Source organism: Nerophis lumbriciformis, linkage group LG20, assembly GCF_033978685.3.
Source record: "Nerophis lumbriciformis linkage group LG20, RoL_Nlum_v2.1, whole genome shotgun sequence".
In the NCBI taxonomy this organism is placed as follows: Eukaryota; Metazoa; Chordata; class Actinopteri; order Syngnathiformes; family Syngnathidae; genus Nerophis; species Nerophis lumbriciformis.
The window spans coordinates 11,244,997-11,269,601 of NC_084567.2; the positions used below are offsets into that span (position 1 = coordinate 11,244,997).

Genomic DNA, 24,605 nt, shown 5'->3' on the forward strand with positions numbered 1-24,605 from the left:
CCACCATCTTGATCCGTGCCCTCTGCTATGTCGCTATAGATAACACGTCCAAGACTCTCTTTTTTTGTCACCCAACCCCCATCTAATCATAACACAGTATCTTTAAGGTTCAGACTTAAAGATAGGGCGTCACCTGGTACTGCTGGTAGTTGTACACGTTGTTGTAGTAGCCCGGGTAGCAGGAAGGCTGGTAGAGGTGTTGGTAGGAGGTCTCCAGCAGCAGATCGGACTGTTGGCTGGCCGTCGGGCTGGAGTGATTTTCTGCACCTGAAAAACACACGACAATGCAACCCAAAATGTTGAAAGTGCCATACTGGACCAAAAATACAAAAAAGTAATCTGTCTGGAGCTGCAAAACATTAAAAGGCTTATATACCGTATTTTTCGGAGTATAAGTCGCACCGGCCGAAAATGCATAATAAAGAAGGAAAAAAACATATAAGTCGCATTTTTTGGGGAACTCTATTTGATAAAACCCAACACCAAGAATAGACATTTGAAAGGCAATTTAAAATAAATAAAGAATAGTGAACAACAGGCTGAATAAGTGTACGTTATATGAGGCATAAATAACCAACTGGTATGTTAACGTAACATATTATGGTAAGAGTCATTCAAATAACTATAACATATAGAACATGCTATACGTTTACCAAACAATCTGTCACTCCTAATCGCTAAATCCCATGAAATCTTATACGTCTAGTCCAGGGGTCGGCAACCCAAAATGTTGAAAGAGCCATATTGGACCAAAAATACAAAAATAAATCTGTCTTGAGCCGCAAAAAATTAAAAGCCATTTTACATACAGATAGTGTGTCATGAGATATACATGGAATTAAGAGGACTTAAAGGAAACTAAATGACCTCAAATATAGCTACAAATGAGGCATAATGATGCAATATGTACATATAGCTAGCCCAGGGGTCGGCAACCCGTGGCTCCGGAGCCGCATGCGGCTCTTTGATCACTCTGATGCGGCTCAGCAGCTTACTTGCTGAACCCCCCGATTTTTCCATGAGACTTCCGGACTTCAGTTTCTCTCGCAGAAAACTCCCCCGGGATTAATATTCACCGATTTTTCACCCTTACAGCCATAATAAGGGCATACCATGATGGTACAACATTTGGTGCCTTCTACAATCTATATCAACAGCGTGCTAGCCCAACACTTGTTATACAATATACATCTTCTGCTTCCACACATATGTGACAGCAAGGCATACTTGGTCAACAGCCACACAGGTTACACTGACGGTGACCATATAAAACAACTTTAACACTCTTACTAATAATGCGCCACACTTTGAACCAAAACCAAACAAGAATGACAAACACATTTCGGGAGAACATCTGCACCTTAACACAACATAAACACAACAGAACAAACACCCAGAATCCCATGCAGCCCTGACTCTTCCGGGCTATATTATACATCCCTGCTACCACCAAACCCCGCCCCCACCCCAACCCTGCTCCCTCACACATCACCGCCCCCCCCTCTCCCCCCTCTCTCTCTGTGGGCGGGGTTTGGTAGCGGGGGTGTTTAATGTATCCCGGAAGAGTTAGGGCTGCATGGGATTCTGAGTATTTGTCCTGTTGTGTTAAGGTGCAGATGTTCTCCCGAAATGTGTTTGTCATTCTTGTTTGGTGTGAGTTCACAGTGTGGCGCATTATTAGTAAGAGTGTTAAAAAAAATGTTATACCGCCACCGTCAGTGTAACCTGTGTGGTTATTGACCAAGTATGCGTTGCTGTCACCTACGTGAGTAAGCAAAAGCCACATACAACGTGAGGCTGATCAGGCACGCTGTTCATGGTGGGTGCTATATGTTGTACCAACACGGCACGCATGAAGCTGACAAGCGTCATTCAGTTTAAACCCGCGTGCCGCACCAGCTTTCAAATTCTACATAAAGGTGTGGGCAGCGTGTCTGAGACCCCTGGATTAAATATAGCACAAAGTAAAAAAAATCGCTGTGTACAGTGTTATTTCATTTAAAATTTCATTAATTTTTTGCGGCTCCCATAGTTTTCTATAATTTGTGAAACTGGTCAAAATGGCTCTTTGACTCGTAGAGGTTGCCGACCCCTGACTAGCCTAAATAGCATGTTAGCATCGATTAGCTTGCAGTGACCAAATATGTCTGATTAGCACTCCACACAAGTCAATAACATCAACAAAACTCACCTCTGTGCATTCATGCACAACCTTAAAAGTTTGGTGGACAAAATGAGACAGAAAAAGAAGTGGAATAAAACACGTCCTAGAAAGTCGGAGAAAGTTGTACATGTAAACAAACTACGGTGAGTTCAAGGACCGCCATAATTAGTAGGACAAAACGGCGCTCGCCAAATACTCGAATCAGTGAAGCATGTTTAATATAAACAGTGTGCTTTATAACAATTAGGGAGGTTTGTGTCATGTTTGTCCTCCTACAGAAACCATATTAAAACGAAAAATATATATTTTTCCCCTCATCTTTTTCCATTTTTCATACATTTTTGAAAAAGCTCCAGAGAGCCACTAGAACGGCGCTTTACGTGAATGAGCTAAATAATATTATTTGATATTTTACGGTAATGTGTTAATCATTTCACACATAAGCATACTTGCCAACCCTCCCGAATTTTCCGGGAGACTCCCGAAATTCAGCGCCTCTCCTGAAAACCTCCCGGGACAAATATTCTCCCGAAAATCTCCCGATTTTCAGCCGGAGCTGGAGGCCACACCTCCTCCAGCTCCATGAGGACCTGAGTGAGGACAGCCTTTTTTCACGATGGGAGGACAACAGGGTGACAAGAACTAAATCATCCAGAGTAGAGACAAATTGTATTATTATGTTTATCTTACCTAAAAATAAATATATTTATTAATTAAAAAAAACAAAAAACTAAATACATTTTTACTATATTTTGCTAAAAACATCAAAATTAATTGTATTTTTATTTGTATTTTTTCTGACTCCTTATTACATCCAGCTATAGAATTATACATTAAAATAAACATATTTGAAATCATTAATTTTAATTTATCATAATAATTCATTTAAAATGACCATATTTAATTATTAAAATAATTGCTTGTTTATCAACAACTTTAGCATTTTATTCATTACATTTTGAAGTTCTTTTATATTTCTTAATTATTTATTTATGCAAGTTTGAAGTATCAATTATCTAAACGCAGTTTTGTTTGCATATTTTCGGGATGTAGATATATATATATATATATATATATATATATATATATATATATATATATATATATATATATATATATATATATGTATGAAATACTTGACTTGGTGAATTCTAGCTGTCAATATACTCCTCCCCTCTTAACCACACCCCCAACCACGTCCTGGAGGTCTCAAGGTTGGCAAGTATGCACATAAGTCGCACCTGAGTATAAGTCGCACCCCCGGCCAAACTATGAAAAAAACTGCGACTTATAGTCCGAAAAATACGGTAAGTGTTATAATGAAGGCAACACATGATATAAGTCTAACAGATTACTCTTCATTCACAATTGAAGTTAAAAAGTGGCTTCGGAGCAATCAAAGGTGCTCACACGGTCACTAAGGTGGACACTATGTTTGACACATCAACTTAATGTGTATTATATTTATCCATGAGAGCATTTTTGTTGTAAATTGTGAGGTGTGTCTGTTAAAATCACGGTTGTTCTTACAAATGATGACAGATGTGAACAAGAGCATGTATTGTCTTTGTGTGACGATGTAAATGAGGTGTGGTTGTATTGTATATTAAGTACCGTATTTTTCGGACTATAAGTCGCAGTTTTTATTATTTATTATTTTTTATTTATTATTTATTTTTTACTTATACTCAGGAGCGACTTATGTGTGAAATTATTAACACATTACCGTAAAATATCAAATAATATTATTTAGCTCATTCACGTAAGAGACTAGACGTATAAAATTTCATGGGATTTAGCGATTAGGAGTGACAGATTGTTTGGTAAGCATATAGCATGTTCTATATGTTATAGTTATTTGAATGACTCTTACCATAATATGTTACGTTAACATACCAGGCACGTTCTCAGTTGGTTATTTATGTGTCATATAACGTACACTTATTCAGCCTGTTGTTCACTATTCTTTATTTATTTTAAATTACCTTTCAAATGTCTATTCTTGGTGTTGGGTTTTATCAAATAAATTTCCCCAAAAAATGCGACTTATAGTCCAGTGCGACTTATATATGTTTTTTTCCTTCTTTATTCGGCAGGTGCGACTTATACTCCGAAAAATACGGTATATTACTATTACATTATCGTATTTTTTGGACTATAAGTCACAGTCTTTTTCATAGTTTGGCCGGGGGTGCGACTTATACTCAGGAGCGACTTATGTGTGAAATGATTAACACATTACCGTAAAATATCAAATAATATTATTTAGCTCATTCACGTAAGAGACTAGACGTATAAAATTTCATGGGATTTAGCGATTAGGAGTGACAGATTGTTTGGTAAACGTATAGCATGTTCTATATGTTATAGTTATTTGAATGACTCTTACCATAATATGTTACGTTAACATACCAGGCACGTTCTCAGTTGGTTATTTATGCCTCATATAACGTACACTTATTCAGCCTGTTGTTCACTATTCTTTATTTATTTTAAATTGCCTTTCAAATGTCTATTCTTAGTGTTGGGTTTTATCAATAAATTTCCCCCAAAAATGCGACTTATACTCCAATGCGACTTATATATGTTTTTTTCCTTCTTTATTATGCATTTTCGGCCGGTGCGACTTATACTCCGGAGCCACTTATACTCCGAAAAATACGGTATGTGTCCATGAAAGGGCATTTCATGACTTTTCTTAATTTGAATACATGCTATAGTATGATTTTATTGTCATAATTTTATTGCATGATTTTTGTATCCCTTTAATTTAGGTAGCCACTGCAGACTGCAGATGGAAATGAGCTATTTAGCTATAATCTGGTACAGAACTTATCTGTCTTTGAGCTTAATGTTTCTGTGCATTGTCCCTTCAAATAAAGACTAAACTAAACTAAGTGTCTATAATAGCCTACTATCAAAATGACTATGTGTCGCAGGCTGTCGCAAATCTTCGTTGACAGAAATGTTGAAATGTAATATTTATTCTACACATTTGTACAACATTGGAAAACATTAGTACAACTTCTCAGAGGGTGAGATAACTCCTGGAAATGACTGTCTTAGAATGGCCAAAGGTATAGATGTGTGTGTCCAAGTTGAAGGAAACATCAGGCTGTCTTCTTCTATTGGATTTATTAAAATTTTTGCAAGCTGGGTAACGTTTGCTGTAGTCTGGAACAACATGGCGCACAAACAACTATCATACATGCAGCCAAAATTACATACAGATAATGTGTCATGAGACATAAACCAAATACACAGAGGACATAAGGAAATTAAATGAGCTCGAGTATACCAACAAACGAGGCATAATGATGCAATATGTACATACAGCTAGCCTAAATAGCATGTTAGCATCGATTAGCTTGCAGTCATGCAGTGACCAAATATGCCCGATTAGCACGCCAACTAGTCAATAACATCAACAAAGTACACCTTTGTGGAGTCACGCACAGCATAAAACGTTTGGTGGACAAAATGAGACAAAGAAGGAGTGGCACAAAACACGTCTTTCTGTGGCAGCGTCGGAGAAAGTTGCACATGTAAACAAACTGCAGTGAGTTCAAAGATCAATATGCCTGATTAGCACTCCATAACAAGTCAATAACATCAACAAAGCTCACCTTTGTGGATTCACGCACAGTATAAAACGTTTGGTGGACAGAATGAGACAAAGAAGAAGTGGCACAAAACCCGTCTTTCTGTGGCAGTGTCGGAGAAAGTTGTACATGTAAACAAACTGTTGAGTCACAGTCCACACAACGGCGAGTTCAAGGACCGTTGAAATTAGTAGGACAAAACGGCGCTCGCCAAATACTCTCATCAGTGAAGCATAAACACAGTCATATTAAACAGTGGGCTTTCCAACAATTAGGAAGGTTTGTGTCCTGCGCAACCATATTACAACAAAAAATATATTTTTCACCCCATTTTTTTTTCCATTTCCATACATTTGTTAAAAAGCTCCATGGAGCCACCAGGGCACCGCTTATTAGCCGCATGTGGCTCGAGAGCCGTTGGTTGCTGACCACCGCCTTAATGTGACATTAATGCTAAAGTAGGTCACCATGGCAACAGCATCCAGATGCTATACCGTCGTTAAGTCATTGTAGCTCGCATCAACATTATTATTTGAAGGTCCAACCACAGTATGGTAATATAAATAACAACGTACCATAATAAAAACAAAATATTCCTAGCATGCAACAATGACCAATATGGTTTTTATTTCTATGTTACATGATCATTGCATCTCTTTTCAATTTAATTATTACACATATTTAAATACCTGATTACTTTGACAATGATTTTCATTCTTCCATTTTGTTTAGTAATATTAATATAAATAACAAAATAATTACATAATAATGAAATACAAAACATTTACAAATCTTACAATAAATACAACAAAACCATGCTTGGATAATCTATATATTTTGTATATTTTCTGTTGTTTTGTTCGTATACTATCTCAAACAAAAATGTTTGTTGTTTACAGTGTATGTTCATTGAATTATATTTCAAATAAAAAAATGAATTTAATTGTATTTCCTAATTTTTCTTAAAAAAAAACGTGCAATAACCAAAACATATGATTCTAAATTATTTGTCTTTCTTACACAGCAGGTATTTATATTATATTTGTATTTTGATGTGTTATTATTATTACAATTATTATTATTTTTAGTAGTAGTAGTCGTAGTGGTTGTAGTAGTATTGTTATTTGTATTGTTACTAACAATTATTAATATTATTGTTGTTGTTAATAGCAGCAGTGGTATTGTTGTTGTTGTTATTTTTGTTATTATTACTACTATAACAATAATTATCATTAGTGTTACTAATGTTATTCGTAGTCATAATAATAATTATTCAACTAATTAATTCATACAAACACTATTACATAAATAAATAATGTATATTACTTATATTTTGACGTTTTATTATTATTACGATTATTATTATTTTTAGTAGTAGTGGTAGTAGTATTGTTATTTGTATTGGTACTAACAATTATTAATACTATTGTTGTTGTCGTTATTACAGTAGTGGTATTGTTGTTGTTATTTTTGTTATTATTACTATAACATTAATTATAATGTTACTGATGTTGATATTCATAGTAGTAACAATAGTTATACAACTAATTAATTCATATAAACACTATTACATAAATAAATAATTTATATCAGTTATATTTTGAGGTATTATTATTATTATTACAATTATTATTATTTTTAGTAGTAGTAGGAGTGGTGGTAGTAGTAGATCATTAGTAGATCATTCTAAATAATTAAAATATATATAATAAATAATTAATATAAAAAATAAATAATATTAAAAAATATAATAAATATAAAATAAAATAACAAAAAAATAAAGTAGATTTAAAAAGTAGTAGATAATAATAGTGGATAATCATATTATGTATTATTATTATTACAATTATTATTAATTTTAGTAGTAGTAGTCGTGGTGGTGGTATTGTTATTTGTATTGTTACTAACAATTAATAATATTATTGTTGTTGTCCTTATAGCAGTAGTGGTATTGTTGTTGTTATTTTTGTTATTATTACTATAACATTAATTATTATTATGTTACTGATGTTGTTATTCATAGTAGTAACAATAATTATACAACTAATTAATTCATATAAACACTATTACATTAATAAATAATTGACATCACTTTTATTTTTAGGTATTATTATTATTATTACAGTTATTATTATTTTTAGTAGTAATAGGAGTGCTTGTAGTAGTAGATAATTAGTAGACAATTATAAATAATTAAAATATATATAATAAATAATTAATATAAAAAATAATTAATATTAAAAATATATAATAAATATAAAATAAAACAAAATGATAATGAAAAAAAAGTAGATTAAAAAAAGTAGTAGATAATAATAGTGGATAATCATATTATTTTTTAATATTATTATTACTATTATTATTAATTTTAGTAGTAGTAGTAGTGGTAGTGGTATTGTTATTTGTATTGTTACTAACAATTATTAATATTATTGTTGTTGTCGTTATAGCAGGAGTGGTATTGTTGTTGTTATTTTTGTTATTATTACTATAACATTAATTATTATTATGTTACTGATGTTGTTATTCATAGTAGTAACAATAATTATACAACTAATGAATTCATATAAACACTAATACATAAATAAATAACTGACATCACTTCTATTTTGAGGTATTATTATTATTATTACAATTATTATTATTTTTAGTAGTAATAGAAGTGGTGGTAGTAGTAGATAATTAGTAGACAATTATAAATAATTAAAATATATATATAATAAATAATTAATACAAAAGATAATTAATATTAAAAATATATAATAAATATAAAATAAAATAAAATGATAATGAAAAAAAAGTAGATTAAAAAAAGTAGTAGATAATAATAGTGGATAATCATATTATTATTATTATTATTATTATTATTACTATTATTATTAATTTTAGTAGTAGTAGTAGTGGTGGTGGTATTGTTATTTGTATTGTTACCAACAATTATTAATATTATTGTTGTTGTCGTTATAGCAGGAGTGGTATTGTTGTTGTTATTTTTGTTATTATTACTATAACATTAATTATTATTATTATGTTACTGATGTTATTCATAGTAGTAACAATTAATATACAACTAATTAATTCATATAAACACTATTATGTAAATGAATAATTTATATTATTTATATTTTGAGGTATTATTGTTATTATTATTACAATTATTATTATTTTTAGTAGTACTACGAGTGGTGTAGTAGTAGATAATTATACATGATTAAAATATATATGATAAATAATTAATATACAAAATAAATAATATTAAAAAAATAGAATAAATATATAATACATATACAATTAAATAAAATGATAATAATGATTAAAAAAATAAAGTAGATTAAAAGTAGTAGATAATAATAGTGGATAATCATATTACTTATATTTTGATGTATTATTATTATTATTACAATTATTATTAGTATTGTTATTTTTGTAATTATTACTATAACAATAAACATTATTAGTGTTACTGATGTTGTTATTTGTAGCAGTAACAATATTTATATAATTCATTCATTCATATAAACACTATTACATAAATAAATAATATTAAAAACTATATAATAATATTAATATTACTATTTTTTTTTTTTATGAGGTTCCCTGTCCTAATTAAGACTAAAGAGAAAAAAATACACTAGAAGAGAATTGAACATGCCTCAGCTTCCAACCACTTGTCAAACAGCACCATCTACAGGCTGCATGAGGCATTACACGTCCAGCAGACTGCATTGTCTTGCACTAACAGGACAGCCAAGTGACCTTTCTGGCCATCATCATCCCTATCACACGTTGTTCCTTGTACTGTTCGCCTTATCGCCAAGGCCACATTCTTCTCTGATCTGACAGCGTGCATCGCTGTCCACAGCCTCTTCCCGCTCGCTCGCGCTTCTTATCGCCGCGTCCCCGTGTGCTCGCCTCCTCTGTGCTGCCTGTCTGGGCCCAGAGCAGGAGGGAGGGTAGCCTTGACATGTGCTTGAAGCACGCAATATCAGTGTCCACGCCTGACTTCTTAAAGGCCTCACCCGTCATTGTTGCTTGTGTTATTTGTAGCAAACATAACTGGAACAACGACACATTGTTGGGTTCTTGTTTAAATAAGCCAGCATTTTGATGGAACTGTTGGTGTGTAGACTGACCAATGACGAGTCCATACTTTGAAAAAACTAGTCCTATATGTGATGATTGGCAAGCAGACGATATGTGAATACTTGAACCTAACAAACCACTTGGAATGGGTTGTCACTGACATGTAGACTGACCAATGAAGGGTGAATAATTTAACCCGACTAATCACTGGCGCTCTATGTAGCAAATTGCATGTAGACTGACCAATGATGAGTGAATACTTTAATCTGACAAAGCCCTTGAACTGGGTTTTCACTGACATTTTGATTGACCAATAACGAGTAAATACTTCCATCCGTCTTCTTCCTCTTATCTGACTGACCAATGAAAGGTGAACGATTTAACCTGACCAATCACAGGTATTACAACAATTGGCGTGTAGACTGACCAATGATGAGGGAATACTTTCACCTGGTAACCACTTAGACTAGGTTGTCCCTGACATGTAGACTGACCAAAGAAGAGTGAATAATTTAACCCGACTAATCACTGGCGCTCTATGTAGCAAATTGCATGTAGACTGACCAATGATGAGTGAATTCTTTAATCTGACAAACCACTTGAATTGCATTTTCACTGACATTTGGATTGACCAATAACTAGTAAATACCTCCATCTGTCTTCTTCCTCTTATCTGACTGACCAATGAAAGGTGAACGATTTAACCTGACCAATCACAGGTACTACAACAATTGGTGTGTAGACTGACCAATGATGAGGGAATACTATCACCTGGTAAACCACTTAGACTGTGTTGTCTCTGACATGTAGACTGACCAATGAAGGGTGAATAATTTAACCCGACTAATCACTGGGTTTTCACTGACATTTGGATTGACCAATAACGAGTAAATACTTCCATCCGTCATCTTCCTCTTATCCGACTGACCAATGAAAGGTGACCGATTTAACCTGACCAATCACAGGTACTACAACAATTGGTGTGTAGACTGACCAATGATGAGGGAATACTTTCACCTTAGACTGGGTTGTCACTGACATGTAGACTGACCAATGAAGGGTGAATAATTTAACCCGACTAATCACTGGCGCTCTATGTAGCAAATTGCATGTAGACTGACCAATGATCTAACAAACCACTTGAATTGGGTTTTCACTGACATTTTGATTGACCAATAACTAGTAAATACTTCCATCCGTCTTTTTACTCTTATCCGACTGACCAATGAAAGGTGAACAATTTAACCTGATCAATCACAGGTACTACAATAATTGGCGTGTAGACTGACCAATGATGAGTGAATACTTTCATATGACAAACCACTTATGCTGGGTTGTCCCTGGCATGTAGACTGACCAATGAACGTGAATAATTTAACCCGACTAATCACTGGCGCTCTATGTAGCAAATTGCATGTAGACTGACCAATGATGAGTGAATTCTTTAATCTGACAAACCACTTGAATTGCGTTTTCACTGACATTTGGATTGACCAATAACTAGTAAATACCTCCATCCGTCTTCTTCCTCTTATCCGACTGACCAATGAAAGGTGAACGATTTAACCTGACCAATCACAGGTACTACAACAATTGGCGTGTAGACTGACCAATGATGTGTGAATACTTTTACCTGGTAAACCACTTAGTCTGGGGTTGTCACTGACATGTAGACTCACCAATGAAGGGTGAATAATTTAACTCGACTAATCACTGGCACTCTATGTAGCAAATTGCATGTAGACTGACCAATGATGAGTGAATTCTTTAATCTGACAAACCCCTTGAATTGCGTTTTCACTGACATTTGGATTGACCAATAACTAGTAAATACCTCCATCCGTCTTCTTCCTCTTATCCGACTGACCAATGAAAGGTGAACGATTTAACCTGACCAATCACAGGTACTACAACAATTGGCGTGTAGACTGACCAATGATGTGTGAATACTTTTACCTGGTAAACCACTTAGTCTGGGGTTGTCCCTGACATGTAGACTGACCAATGAAGGGTGAATAATTTAACCCGACTAATCACTGGTGCTATATGTAGCAAATTGCATGTAGACTGACCAATGATGAGTGAATACTTGAATCTGACAAACCCCTTGAACTGGGTTTTCACTGACATTTTGATTGACCAATAAATTTTGATGTGTTTGTTAGCTAGCTCGTTAACAATGGATGAGCTCAGTCATTTTTATGCACAAAAATCCAATGGATTGTTTTTCGAAAAACCGGTAGACTCATCGATGATGACGAATCACTGGTAGGACATGTAACGACTGGCTTGTAGACTGACCAATGAGTGATGTAACGCAACAAATGACCTGCGCCGTGTCGACAGACGTGTAGCTCGACCAATGAAGAGCGACTACTTCAGCCGGACCAATTACTAACGATGCATGCTATTATTGAGTTTGAGTTTATTTAGAACATGCAAGCATATAACATGATACATCACAATTCCCAGTTTCTCTGTTCAACATGTCCGAAAAGGAGTAGGAAGAAGCAGAGCTTAATTAATCCTACCCTTTTTCCTTTACATAGCAGTTTCTAAAACTTTTGTTCACTTCCTGTTCTCAATTTATTCCCAATATACTCCATAACTAATAACATTAAAAAATAAAAAAATAATTAAAGCTGCAAGCATTGATGGACGGGACCGACTTTGAGGGCTCATAAAATCCAAACCGGAGCAGTAATTAAAACTCTTTCATCAACTTTTAATCAGAAGGGTTCAATCTCTCTCCTGTGCTAATTTGAAGCCGACACAACAAACGCGCTCAGAGGAGATAATGTTTGAAAATAGGTGACTGTTTTTACACAACTTTTGTTTTGAAGGGGGAGTTGCAAACTTCCTGTTGATTTTTGCTGGGGGTTGTCAGTGTATGAAATGTAGGTCTAAGTGAGACATACTTGCCAACCTTGAGACCTCCGATTTCGGGAGGTGGGGCGGGGGGCGTGGTCGGGGGGGTCGTGGTTGGGGTGGGGGCGTGGTTGGGGGCGTGGTTAAGAGGGGAGGAGTATATTTACAGCTAGAATTCACCAAGTACCGGTATATATAAGAAATACTTGACTTTCAGTGAATTTTAGCTATATATATATATTTATTTTATTTTATATATACATATATATATATATATATATATATATATATATATATATATATATATATATAAATAAAAATAAGAGAAATACTTGAATTTCAGTGTTCATTTATTTACACATATACACACACATAACACTCATCTACTCATTGTTGAGTTAAGGGTTGAATTGTCCATCCTTGTTCTATTCTCTGTCACTATTTTTCTAACCATGCTGAACACCCTCTCTGATGATGCATTCTGCTTCGTCTCCTTGTTGTGTGCGCAGTTGTGCACTGCTCTCTCTAAAAGCCATAGATGTTATTGTCACATATGCATGTACAGTAGATGGCAGTATTGTCCTGTTTAAGAGTGTCACAACATTGCTGTTTACGGCAGACAAACTGCTTTACGGTAGACGAAAACGTGACTGCTGCTGTTGTGTGTTGTTGCCGCGCTGGGAGGACGTTAATGAAACTGCCCAACAATAAACCCACATAAGAAACCAAGAACTCGCCCTCGATCATTCTACAGTTATAATGTGATTGGGCAGGCACGCTGTTTATATTGTGGGAAAGCGGACGTGAAAACAGGCTGTCGACACGTCACTCAGGTCCGCATGGAGCTGGAGGGGGCGTGGCCTCCAGCTCCGCCTGAATTTCGGGAGATTTTCGGGAGAACATTTGTCCCGGGAGGTTTTCGGGAGAGGCGCTGAATTTCGGGAGTCTCCCGGAAAATCCGTGAGGGTTGGCAAGTATGAAGTGAGACCTACATAGAGGTTTTTGTTTCATGTCTTTACAACTTTCCTACTGGGAGTAACAGGCAGTTGTGTCTGTGTTTTCTTCCTAGGGGGCGCGAGAGTGCAATTTTGAGATTTGAGTTTTGGGGTTTGGTTTTTTGATTAGATCGCAATTTTTGCCAGTCCTGATGTGTGTGTCCAATTTGGAGCATGTTAAGGGGGTCAAATTACAGCTCAAAGAGGCGGCGGTATAATAATAAAACGCTAGAAATACAATAGGGTCCTCTGTCCCTTTGGGACAGAGGACCCTAATAATTAGAGAAGTAAGTTATATTTCATATGGTGAGATGAGTAAGATTATCTAGAAAATGAATGGATGGATGAAATAAATTCAGAATGTTCATCGTGGTTCTTCTTATTTGTACTTTGTACACACTTTAAGTTTGAAGAGTTTGCTTGAAGTGGATCATATTAGTACATTGTTTGATTTCTTTGCTGAATCTATTCCATAATTTAACTCCACATACTGATATACTGAAGGTCTTAAGTGTTGTAGGTGCGTGCAAACGTTTTAAATTACATTTTTCTCTAAGATTAGATTTATCCTATTTTGTTGAGAAGAATTGTTATATATTCTTGGGTAGCAGGTTATAGTTTGCTTTGTGTATAATTTTAGCTGTTTGCAAATTCACTATGTCGTGGAATTTCAGTATTTTTGATTCAATAAATAAAAGGTTTGAATGTTCTCTATATCCAACATTATGTGTTATTCTAACTCAGGGGTCGGGAACCTTATTGGCTGGGAGAGCCATGAAAGCCAAATATTATAAAATGTATTTCCGTGAGAGCCATATAATATTTTTTAACACTGAATACAACTAAATGCGTGCATTTTTAAGTAAGACCAACATTTTTAGAGTATAAAAAGTTTATTCTTCTTTTTAATCACATTGTTATTCTGAAGCTAACCAATAATGAATAAAATAGTCCTTACCATTAATGCGACTTCTTGAACAGGTGCGGTAGAAAACGGACGGATGGATTAAAATGCATGAGAATGTTTTATATGTTGAACGTTATTTTTAACACTGTGATTACCAGCGGAATTATTAATTACTTATCGCTGTGTTTTTCAACCACTGTGCCGTGGCACACTAGTGTGCCGTGAGATACAGTCTGGTGTGTCGTGGGAGATTATGTAATTTCACCTAATTGGGTTAAAAATATTTTTTGCAAACCAGTAACTATAATTAAAAAATGTGCCATTGTCATACTTGCCAACCTTGAGACCTCCGATTTCGGGAGGTGGGGGGCGTGGTCGAGGGTGGGGCGGGGCGTGGTTGGGGGCGTGGTTAATAGGGGAGGAGTATATTGACAGCTAGAATTCACCAAGTCAAGTATTTCATACATATACATATATATATATATATATATATATATATATATATATATATATATATATATATATATATATTTATATATATATATATTTTTATATATATATATATATATATATATATATACATCCTGAAAATATGCAAACAAAACTGTGTTTGGATAATTGATACTTCAAACTTGCATAAATAAATATTAAGGAATATAACATAACTTGGCTTCTGAGAGCTTCAAAATGTAATGAATAAAATGCTAAAGTTGTTGATAAACAAGCAATTATTTTAATAATTAAATATGGTCATTTTAAATGAATTATTATGATAATTTAAAATTAATAATTTCAAATATGTTTATTTTAATGTATAATTCTATGGCTGGATGTAATAAGGAGTCAGAAAAAATAAAAATACAATTAATTTTGATGTTTTTAGCAAAATATAGTAAAAATGTATTTATTTATTTATTTATTTTTAATGAATAAATATATTTATTTTTAGGTAAGATAAACATAATAATACAATTTATCTCTAGTCTGGATGATTTAGTTCTTGTCACCCTGTTGTCCTCTCGTCGTGAAAAAAGGCTGTCCTCACACAGGTCAGCATGGAGCTGGAGGGGGCGTGGCCTCCAGCTCCGGCTGAAAATCGGGAGATTTTCGGGAGAATATATGTCCCGGGAGGTTTTCGGGAGAGGCGCTGAATTTCGGGAGTCTCCCGGAATATTCGGGAGGGTTGGCAAGTATGGCCATTGTTGAGTGTCTGTGATGTCTAGAGCTCGGCAGAGTAACCGTGTAATACTCTTCCATATCAGTAGGTGGCAGCAGGTAGCTAATTGCTTTGTAGATGCCGGGAACATGGTTTGTCGTGATCACAATATGCGGGAGGCAGCATGTAGGCAAAAAGGTATCCAACACCTAAACCAAAAATAAACAAAAGGCGAGTGCCTAAGTGCCGCTAAGAAAAGGCATTGAAGCAAAACGAAACTAAAACTGAACTGGCTGCAAAGTAAACAAAAACAGAATGCTGGACGACAGCAAAGACTTACTGTGGAGCAGAGAAGGCGTCCACAAAGTACATCCGTACATGGCATGACAATCAATGTGTGTTCTCCCCTGAACAAAACGCTGTTGTATCATCCGCGAATAATACTATTAATTATTAATTTGTAGACTACCCAATTAAGAGTGAGTGATGAAACTTGGGCTGTGTCGTCACTGACATGTAGACTGACCAGTGACAAGTCTATACTTTAACAAAATAAATCACTGGTAGTACATACACAGTAACGATTGACTCACCAATGACGAGTTAGTACTTTGAAGAGATAATGCACTAGTACTCCATATAATGATTGGCATGTAGACTTACCAATGACGAGTGAGTACTTTAATGAGATAATGCACTAGTGATTGAACCTGACCAGTCACTGGTAGGACAACGAATGACACGTAGATTGACCAATGATGACTGAAAACTTCAACCCGACAAACCACTTAGACTGGGTTGTCAGTGACATGTGGACTGACCAATGAAGGTGTCCTGGGCATGACGTTAAAGTGCATCCGGCAGTGGAGGCTCCTCTATCTGGTCTTGGGGCACTAGGAGGTTAACCCCTTTACTACTGTTACCCCAGGTGGCCCTTGGCAAAGGCCTAGTACCTGACTGGCCCCTAGCCAGGGATACGGCGAAGACCTCAACGGCGGAGCAGGCGGAAGACGGTAGATTTAAGAACTACCACAACGGCTGCGATGGCAGAGGAAGGCTGCAGCAGAAAAGGGTCCCCAGTCGTCTTAGACTTCATGCCACTGGACCCTGACCCGGTTCTGTCAAGGATCGTGTGGTGACTGTCTGTGCACCAGTCTCCCCGCATTAAACAAAGTCACGCACAGGCATCCTCCATAAAGGAATACACCCCTACCAGGAGGATCGTCATACTCGTTCGAGTGACCGCCGATGATGACCAATGAAGGGCAAATACTTTACTCGGACCAATAACTTGCAATACCAATACGGATTGACACAGACTGATCAGTGACTAGTGAATAATTTAACAAGACCATTCACTCGTTCTGCATGTCAAGGTTAACATCGAGACTAGCCAATGATTGATGTAATGAAACCCGACCAAGGAGTTGTACAATGTTGCCGATGACGGACACGTAGGCTGACCGGTAAAGAGTGAATAATGACCGGTAACCCACGTAGACTGACCAATGAAGAGTAGACTTACCAATGACGAGTGAGTACTTTGATGGGGAATGCACTCGTGATTGAACCTGACCAGTCACTGGTAGGACAACGAATGACACGTAGACTGACCAATGATGACTGAAAACTTCAACCCGACAAACCACTTAGACTGGGTTGTCAGTGACATGTGGACTGACCAATGAAGGTGTCCTGGGCATGACGTTAAAGTGCATCCGGCAGTGGAGGCTCCTCTATGGGGTTTTGGGGTACTAGGAGGTTAACTCCTTTCCTACTGTTACCCCAGGTGGCCCTTGGCAAAGGCCTAGTACCTGACTGCCCCCTAGCCAGGGATACGGTGAAGACCTCAACGGCGGAGCAGACGGAAGACGGTAGATTTAAGAACTACCACAACGGCTGTGATGGCGGAAGAAGGCTGCAGGACTCCATGCCACTGGACCCTGACCCGGTTCTGTCAAGGATCGTGTGGTGACTGTCTGTGCACCAGTCTCCCCAAGTCACGCACAGGCATCTTCCATAAAGCGGTACACCCCTACCAGGAGGATCGTCATACTCATTCGAATGACCGCCGGTGATGACCAATGAAGGGCAAATACTTTCCTCGGACCAATAACTTGTATTACTAATACGGATTGACACAGACTGACCAGTGACTAGTGAATAATTTAACGAGACCATTCACTTGTTCTGCATGTCAAGGTTAACATCGAGACTAGCCAATGACTGATGTAATGAAACCCAACCAAGGAGTTGTACGATGTTGCCGATGACGGACATGTAGGCTGACCGGTAAAGAGTGAATAATGACGGGTAACCCACGTAGACTGACCAATGAAGAGTAGACTTACCAATGACGAGTGAGTACTTTGATGGGGAATGCACTAGTGATTGAACCTGACCAGTCACTGGTAGGACAACGACACGTAGACTGACCAATGATGACTGAAAACTTCAACCCGACAAACCACTTGGACTGGGTTGTCAGTGAAATGTGGACTGACCAATGAAGGTGTCCTGGGCATGACGTTAAAGTGCATCCGGCAGTGGAGGCTCCTCTATGGGGTCTTGGGGCACTAGGAGGTTAACCCCTTTACTACTGTTACCCCAGGTGGCCCTTGGCAAAGGCCTAGTACCTGACTGCCCCCTAGCCAGGGATACGGTGAAGACCTCAACAGCGGAGCAGGCGGAAGACGGTAGATTTAAGAACTACCACAACGGCTGCGATTGCGGAAGAAGGCTGCAGGACTCCATGCCACTGGACCCTGACCTGATTCTGTCAAGGATCGTGTGGTGACTGTCTGTGCACCAGTCTCCCCAAGTCACGCACAGGCATCCTCCATAAAGGGATAAACCCCTACCAGGAGTATCGTCATACTCGTTCGAGTGACCGCCGATGATGACCAATGAAGGGCGAATACTTTACTCGGACCAATAACTTGCAATACCAATACGGATTGACACAGATTGACCAGTGACTAGTGAATAATTTAACAAGACCATTCACTCGTTCTGCATGTCAAGGTTAACATCGAGACTAGCCAATGATTGATGTAATGAAACCCAACCAAGGAGTTGTACGATGTTGCCGATGACGGACACATAGGCTGACCGGTAAAGAGTGAATAATGACGGGTAACGCACGTAGACTGACCAATGAAGAGTGACTCACCTGTGGCGCCAAGCGAGGAAGCGGCGTTAGATGCCAGGGGTCGACCATCCACAGTGAACAAGCAGTCGGCGCCGCCTTCGGGCTTCATCACCGAGCCCGGACTGCAAAGATCGACCGGACTGTAAATCCCGAGCTCCTCATCCTGAGCTTGTTGCCTTCTGAGGGCCACCTGGGGGGCGGGGGGGAACAGTGAATGTTGTATATAGAGGATCTCTGACGGATGTTCCTGAGAACCAGCGTCCACTAGAGTGGACATGTGTGTTTTGCACAACTGGGCAATTTGTCTGAAATGTGACAAAACATCCACAGCTTAGGACGCTGGTTCTCAGGCATATAGGATCTTTGAGTAGCGGCGAGCTTGAGTTCTAATGACTTTATGAATGACATACAGTTGTGGTCAAAAGTTTACATACACTTGTAAAGAACCTAATGTCATGGCTGTCTTGAGTTTCCAGTCATTTCTACAACTGTTATTTTTTTGTGATAGAGTGATTGGAGCACATACTTGTTGGTCACAAAAAACATTCATGAAGTTTGGTTCTTTTATGAATTTATTATGAGTCTACTGAAAATGTGAGCAAATGTGCTGGGTCAAAAGTATACATACAGCAATGTTAATATTTGCTTACATGTCCCTTGGCAAGTTTCACTGCAATAAGGCGTTTTTGGTAGCCATCCACAAGCTTCTCCTTGAGTTTTTGACCACTCCTCTTGACAAAATTGGTGCAGTTCAGCTAAATGTGTTGGTTTTCTGACATGGATTTGTTTCTTCAGGGTGGTCCAAACAGGACTTTGGGAATGCCATTCTAAAATCTTAATTCTAGCCTGATTTAGCCATTCCTTTACCACTTTTGACGTGTGTTTGGGGTCATTATCCTGTTGGAACACCCAACTGCGCCCAAGACCCAACCTCCGGGCTGATGATTTTAGGTTGTCCTGAAGAATTTGGAGGTACCGGTAATCCTCCTTTTTCATTGTCCCATTTAAAGCACCAGTTCCATTGGCAGAAAAACAGGCCCAGAGCATAATACTACCACCACCATGCTTGGCGGTAGGAATGGTGTTCTTGGGATTAAAGGCCGCACCTTTTCTCCTCCAAACGTATTGCTGGGTATTGTGGCCAAACAGCTCAATTTTAGTTTCATCGGACCACAGAACTTTCCTCCAGAAGGTCTTATCTTTGTCCATGTGATTTTAAATGAAACACAAATTTAGCTGTTTGGCCACAATACCCAGCAATATGTTTGGTGAGGCCTTTAATCCCAGGAACACCACACCTACCGTCAAGCATGGTGGAGGTAGTATTATGCTCTGGGCCTGTTTTGCTGCCAATGGAACTGGTGCTTTACAGAGAGTAAATGGGACAATGAAAAAGGAGGATTACCTCCAAATTCTTCAGGACAACCTAAAATCATCAGCCCGGAGGTTGGGTTTTAGGTGCAGTTGTGTCATGAAATGGGGGTGACGAACCCCAAGATGCAGAGATGGCAGGCTTGGAACAAGAAAACATAGGTTTAAGGTTAAAAAAATGCAAGGAAAACACGAACCAGAAACCAGGAAACAGCAAACGGGCAGGAGTCAGGATCCAGGGAATAGCTCACAGTAGTGATGGCTCCGGCAACACCAATGCGCGTCGAGCTCATAGAGCAAAACCCTGTGTTGGTGCGCGTACCGCTTTTAGAAAGTCACGTGACCGATCATGAGCTGTTTCGGTCACGTGACTGATACGCGAACTCTCTGTGCCCTGTGAGCGGGTCTTTTCTACAGCCGGAGAAATAATAACTAAGAAGAGAAATCGTCTATGTCAGGCTTGCCCCTGACAGTTTGGTTGTGTTTTAGTTTTTCCTCTGTGTGTGTGTGTGTGTGTAGTATTTCCTGTCAGCGCTCTTGTTTTGGTTCTGTTTCCTGTTTGTCTCCCCGAGTGCTGTGTCCCCTCAGCTGTGGCTGATTGAAACCAGGTGTGGCCAGGTGCCAATCAGCCAGCTGCTATTTAATCCTGCCTTCCCCTCCAGTCAGTGCTGGATTATTGTCATTGTCATTGTCATTGTCGCTAATACTTGTTGTCACTACTACCTGTCGTTGTAGCTCTGTCTACTTTTGTTCACTCTGCTCATGTCATAGTTCCTTCGTGTCACAGTAAGTGTTTTTGTTTCTTGTCCACAGTTAGCATTTTTGCTATTTTAGTTCACAGCCAAGTTTGTTCTCCGCCTTGTGCGCGCCTTTTGTTGTTACCCTTTTGTTTTGTTTTTTGCCATAGTGTTTAATTAAATCATGTTTTCTCGCTCAATGCCTGCCGTCATCTCTGTATCTTGGGGTTCGTCACCAACAAACTCTGACAGTCTAAAATTGAATTCGTTGGAAAAACTGTTTTTTTTTCAAATAAAAATGTGTAAAAAATAAAATTAAAATAAATTCCCAGTCCACAGGCATCCTCATTCACAACACGTTCTCTTAGATTTCCATGTTATGATACATGTTCACATTATTTATTGACTGTATCTAAAAAAGATGAAAAATATATTTTTATCTAAATGAAGATATGAAATAATCCTAAATGAAATACAATGACTTGGTTTATATTATTGTATATACTAGGTCATAAAATCAGTGCCAGTTGAGTCGGTCCATAGGTTGCCTGTAGGAATTTTTAATGTCCAGCAGATGTCAGTATTTAGTGACACAGTATCGACACAGTATCAATACAGTTTTGCAATGTGTCAAAACGCTTCACGCAACCAATACTCCAGCACTGACTGAAGGGCAAGGCAGGTATAAATAGCAGCCGACTGATGGACACCAGGTGTGGCCAGGTGCCAATCAGTCGCAGCTGAGGGGAACAGCGCTAAGGCAGGCAAGCAGGAACCTGAACAAAAATAAGAGCGCTGACAAGTTGGGTGTTCCAACAGGGCAATGACACTAAACACACGTCAAAAGTGGTAAAGGAATGGCTAAATCAGGCTAGAATGAAGGTTTTAGAACGGTCTTCCCAAAGTCCTGACTTCCCAAAGTCCTGAGTTTATATATCAATTATGTAATCATAACATTGCAACACATGCCAATACGGCCCGGTTAGCTTACTAAAGTGCAATTTTAAATTTCGCGCGAAATATCCTGTATGTTAGTATGATGACGTCAGCGCGTGACGTCACGGATTGTAGAGGACATTTTGGGACAGCATGGTGGCCAGCTATTAAGTCGTCTGTTTTCGTCGCAAAATTCCACAGTATTCTGGACATCTGTGTTGGTGAATCTTTTGCAATTTGTTCAATGAACAATGGAGACAGCAAAGAAGAAAGCTGTAGGTGGGAAGCGGTGGAGTGCGGGCGGCTGCAGCAACACAAACACAGCCGGTGTTTCATTGTTTACATTCCCGAAAGATGACAGTCAAGCTTTACCATTGGTTTGTGGAGAACTGGGACAACAGAGACTCTTACCAGGAGGACTTTGAGTTGGATACGCAGACGCGGTACCGTGAGTACGCATGCAGCTGCGGCTTCCAAACATTTGATCGCTTGCCCGTACGTGCGTGCCGCTATGTGCATGTCACGTACGTAACTTTGGGGACTTTGGGGAAATATATGTGCTGTATGAACTTTGGGGAGGTGAACGGTACTTTGGGCTGTGGGATTGAGTGTGTTGTGCAGGTGTTTGAGTTGTATTGGCGGGTTATATGGACGGGAGGGGGGATGTGTTTGTTATGCGGGATTAATTTGTGGCATATTAAATATAAGCCTGGTTGTGTTGTGGCTAATAGAGTATATGTTTATTTACTGTTTTAGTCATTCCGAGCTGAATATCAGGTCCCACCCGCCTCTCACAGCATTTTCCCTATCTGAATCGCTCCCACTGCCCTCTAGTCCTTCACTCTCACTTTCCTCATCCACAAAACTTTCATCCTCGCTCAAATTAATGGGGAAATCGTCGCTTTCTTGGTCCGAATCGCTCTCGCTGCTGGTGGCCATGATTGTAAACAATGTGCAGATGTGAGGAGCTCCACAACCTGTGACGTCACGCTACTCGTCTGCTACTTCCGGTACAGGCAAGGCTTTTTTATCAGCCACCAAAAGTTGCAAACTTTATCGTCGATGTTCTCTACTAAATCCTTTCAGCAAAAATATGGCAATATCGCGAAATGATCAAGTATGACACATAGAATGGACCTGCTATCCCCGTTTAAATAAGAAAATCGCATTTCAGTAGGCCTTTAAATGTGTGGACAATGCTGAAGAAACAAGTCAATGTCAGAAAACCAACAAATTTAGCTGAACTGCACCAATTTTGTCAAGAGGAGTGGTCAGAAATTCAAGCAGAAGCTTGTGGATGGCTACCAAAAGTGTCTTATTGCAGTGAAACTTGCCAAGGGACATGTAAGCAAATATTAACATTGCTGTATGTATACTTTTGACCCAGCACATTTGCTCACATTTTCAGTAGAACCATAATAAATTCATAAAAGAACCAAACTTCATGAATGTTTTTTGTGACCAACAAGTATGTGCTCCCATCACTCTATCACAAAAAAATAAGAGTTGTAGAAATGACTGGAAACTCAAGACAGCCATAACATTATGTTCTTTACAAGTGTATGTACACTTTTGACCACGGGCCGTATTTATCAAGCGTCTTAGAGTGCCATTTTAAGTCCTGAGAATTTGCGAAATTTAGTCCTACTCTCAAACTTAAGAATAAAAGCTATTTATCAACTTATCAACGTCACAGATTTAATAATAAGGGGCGTCATCTCATCAGCAACATCACGCAGCAGAGCTTTCACAGCAGAACTAAAGGTCATCACGATGCTTCGATATCTCGCCACTGGGAAAATGAATTGGAAAGAAAAGGAAACATTTATATTTGATTCATTGCAAATATTGTTTGTTTGTTTTGTATTATTTTGTAGTTTATTGTCAAAATATACACTTCCATTGTCCACTTAAATACAAACCTCGTTTCCATATGAGTTGGGAAATTGTGTTAGATGGAATACAATGATTTGCAAATCATTTTCAACCCATATTCAGTTGAATATGCTACAAAGACAACATACCGGTAATTGATGTTCAAACTGATTTTTTTGTTGTTGCAAATAATCATTAACTTTACAATTTGATGCCTGCAACACGTGACAAAGAAGTTGGGAAAGGTGGCAATAAATACTGATAAAGTTGAGGAATGCTCATCAAACACTTATTTGGAACATCCCACAGGTGAACAGGCAAATTGGGAACAGGTGGGTGCCATGATTGGGTATAAAAGGAGATTCCATGAAATGCTCAGTCATTCACAAACAAGGATGGGGCGAGGGTCACCACTTTGTCAACAAATGCGTGAGAAAATTGTTGAACAGTTTAAGAAAAACCTTTCTCAACCAGCTATTGGAAGGAATTGAGGGATTTCACCATCTACGGTCGGTAATATCATCAAAGGGTTCAGAGAATCTGGAGAAATCACTGCACGTAAGCAGCTAAGCCCGTGACCTTCGATCCCTCAGGCTGTACTGCATCAACAAGCGACATCAGTGTGTAAATGATATCACCACATGGGCTCAGGAACACTTCAGAAACCTACTGTCAGTAACTACAGTTGGTCGCTACATCTGTAAGTGCAATTTAAAAACTCTTCTATGCAAGGCGAAAACCGTTTATCAACAACACCCAG

The 24,605-nt window shown here is 38.0% G+C and overlaps 1 protein-coding gene across 2 annotated transcripts in view; it reads right to left on the minus strand.

The window, feature by feature from the left end:
• The window catches only part of dmrt1 (doublesex and mab-3 related transcription factor 1), a 115,002-nt gene that overhangs the window by 84,848 nt on the left and 5,549 nt on the right, over positions 1 to 24,605 (minus strand). For both annotated transcript variants that reach the window (XM_061980416.1, XM_061980415.2), the window contains exons 2-3: positions 18,948 to 19,116; positions 134 to 267 (exon numbers count right to left, since the gene is read on the minus strand). In XM_061980416.1, coding sequence (XP_061836400.1) covers positions 134 to 267; positions 18,948 to 19,116 — 303 coding nt within the window. The remainder of the gene's footprint in view (positions 1 to 133; positions 268 to 18,947; positions 19,117 to 24,605) is intronic.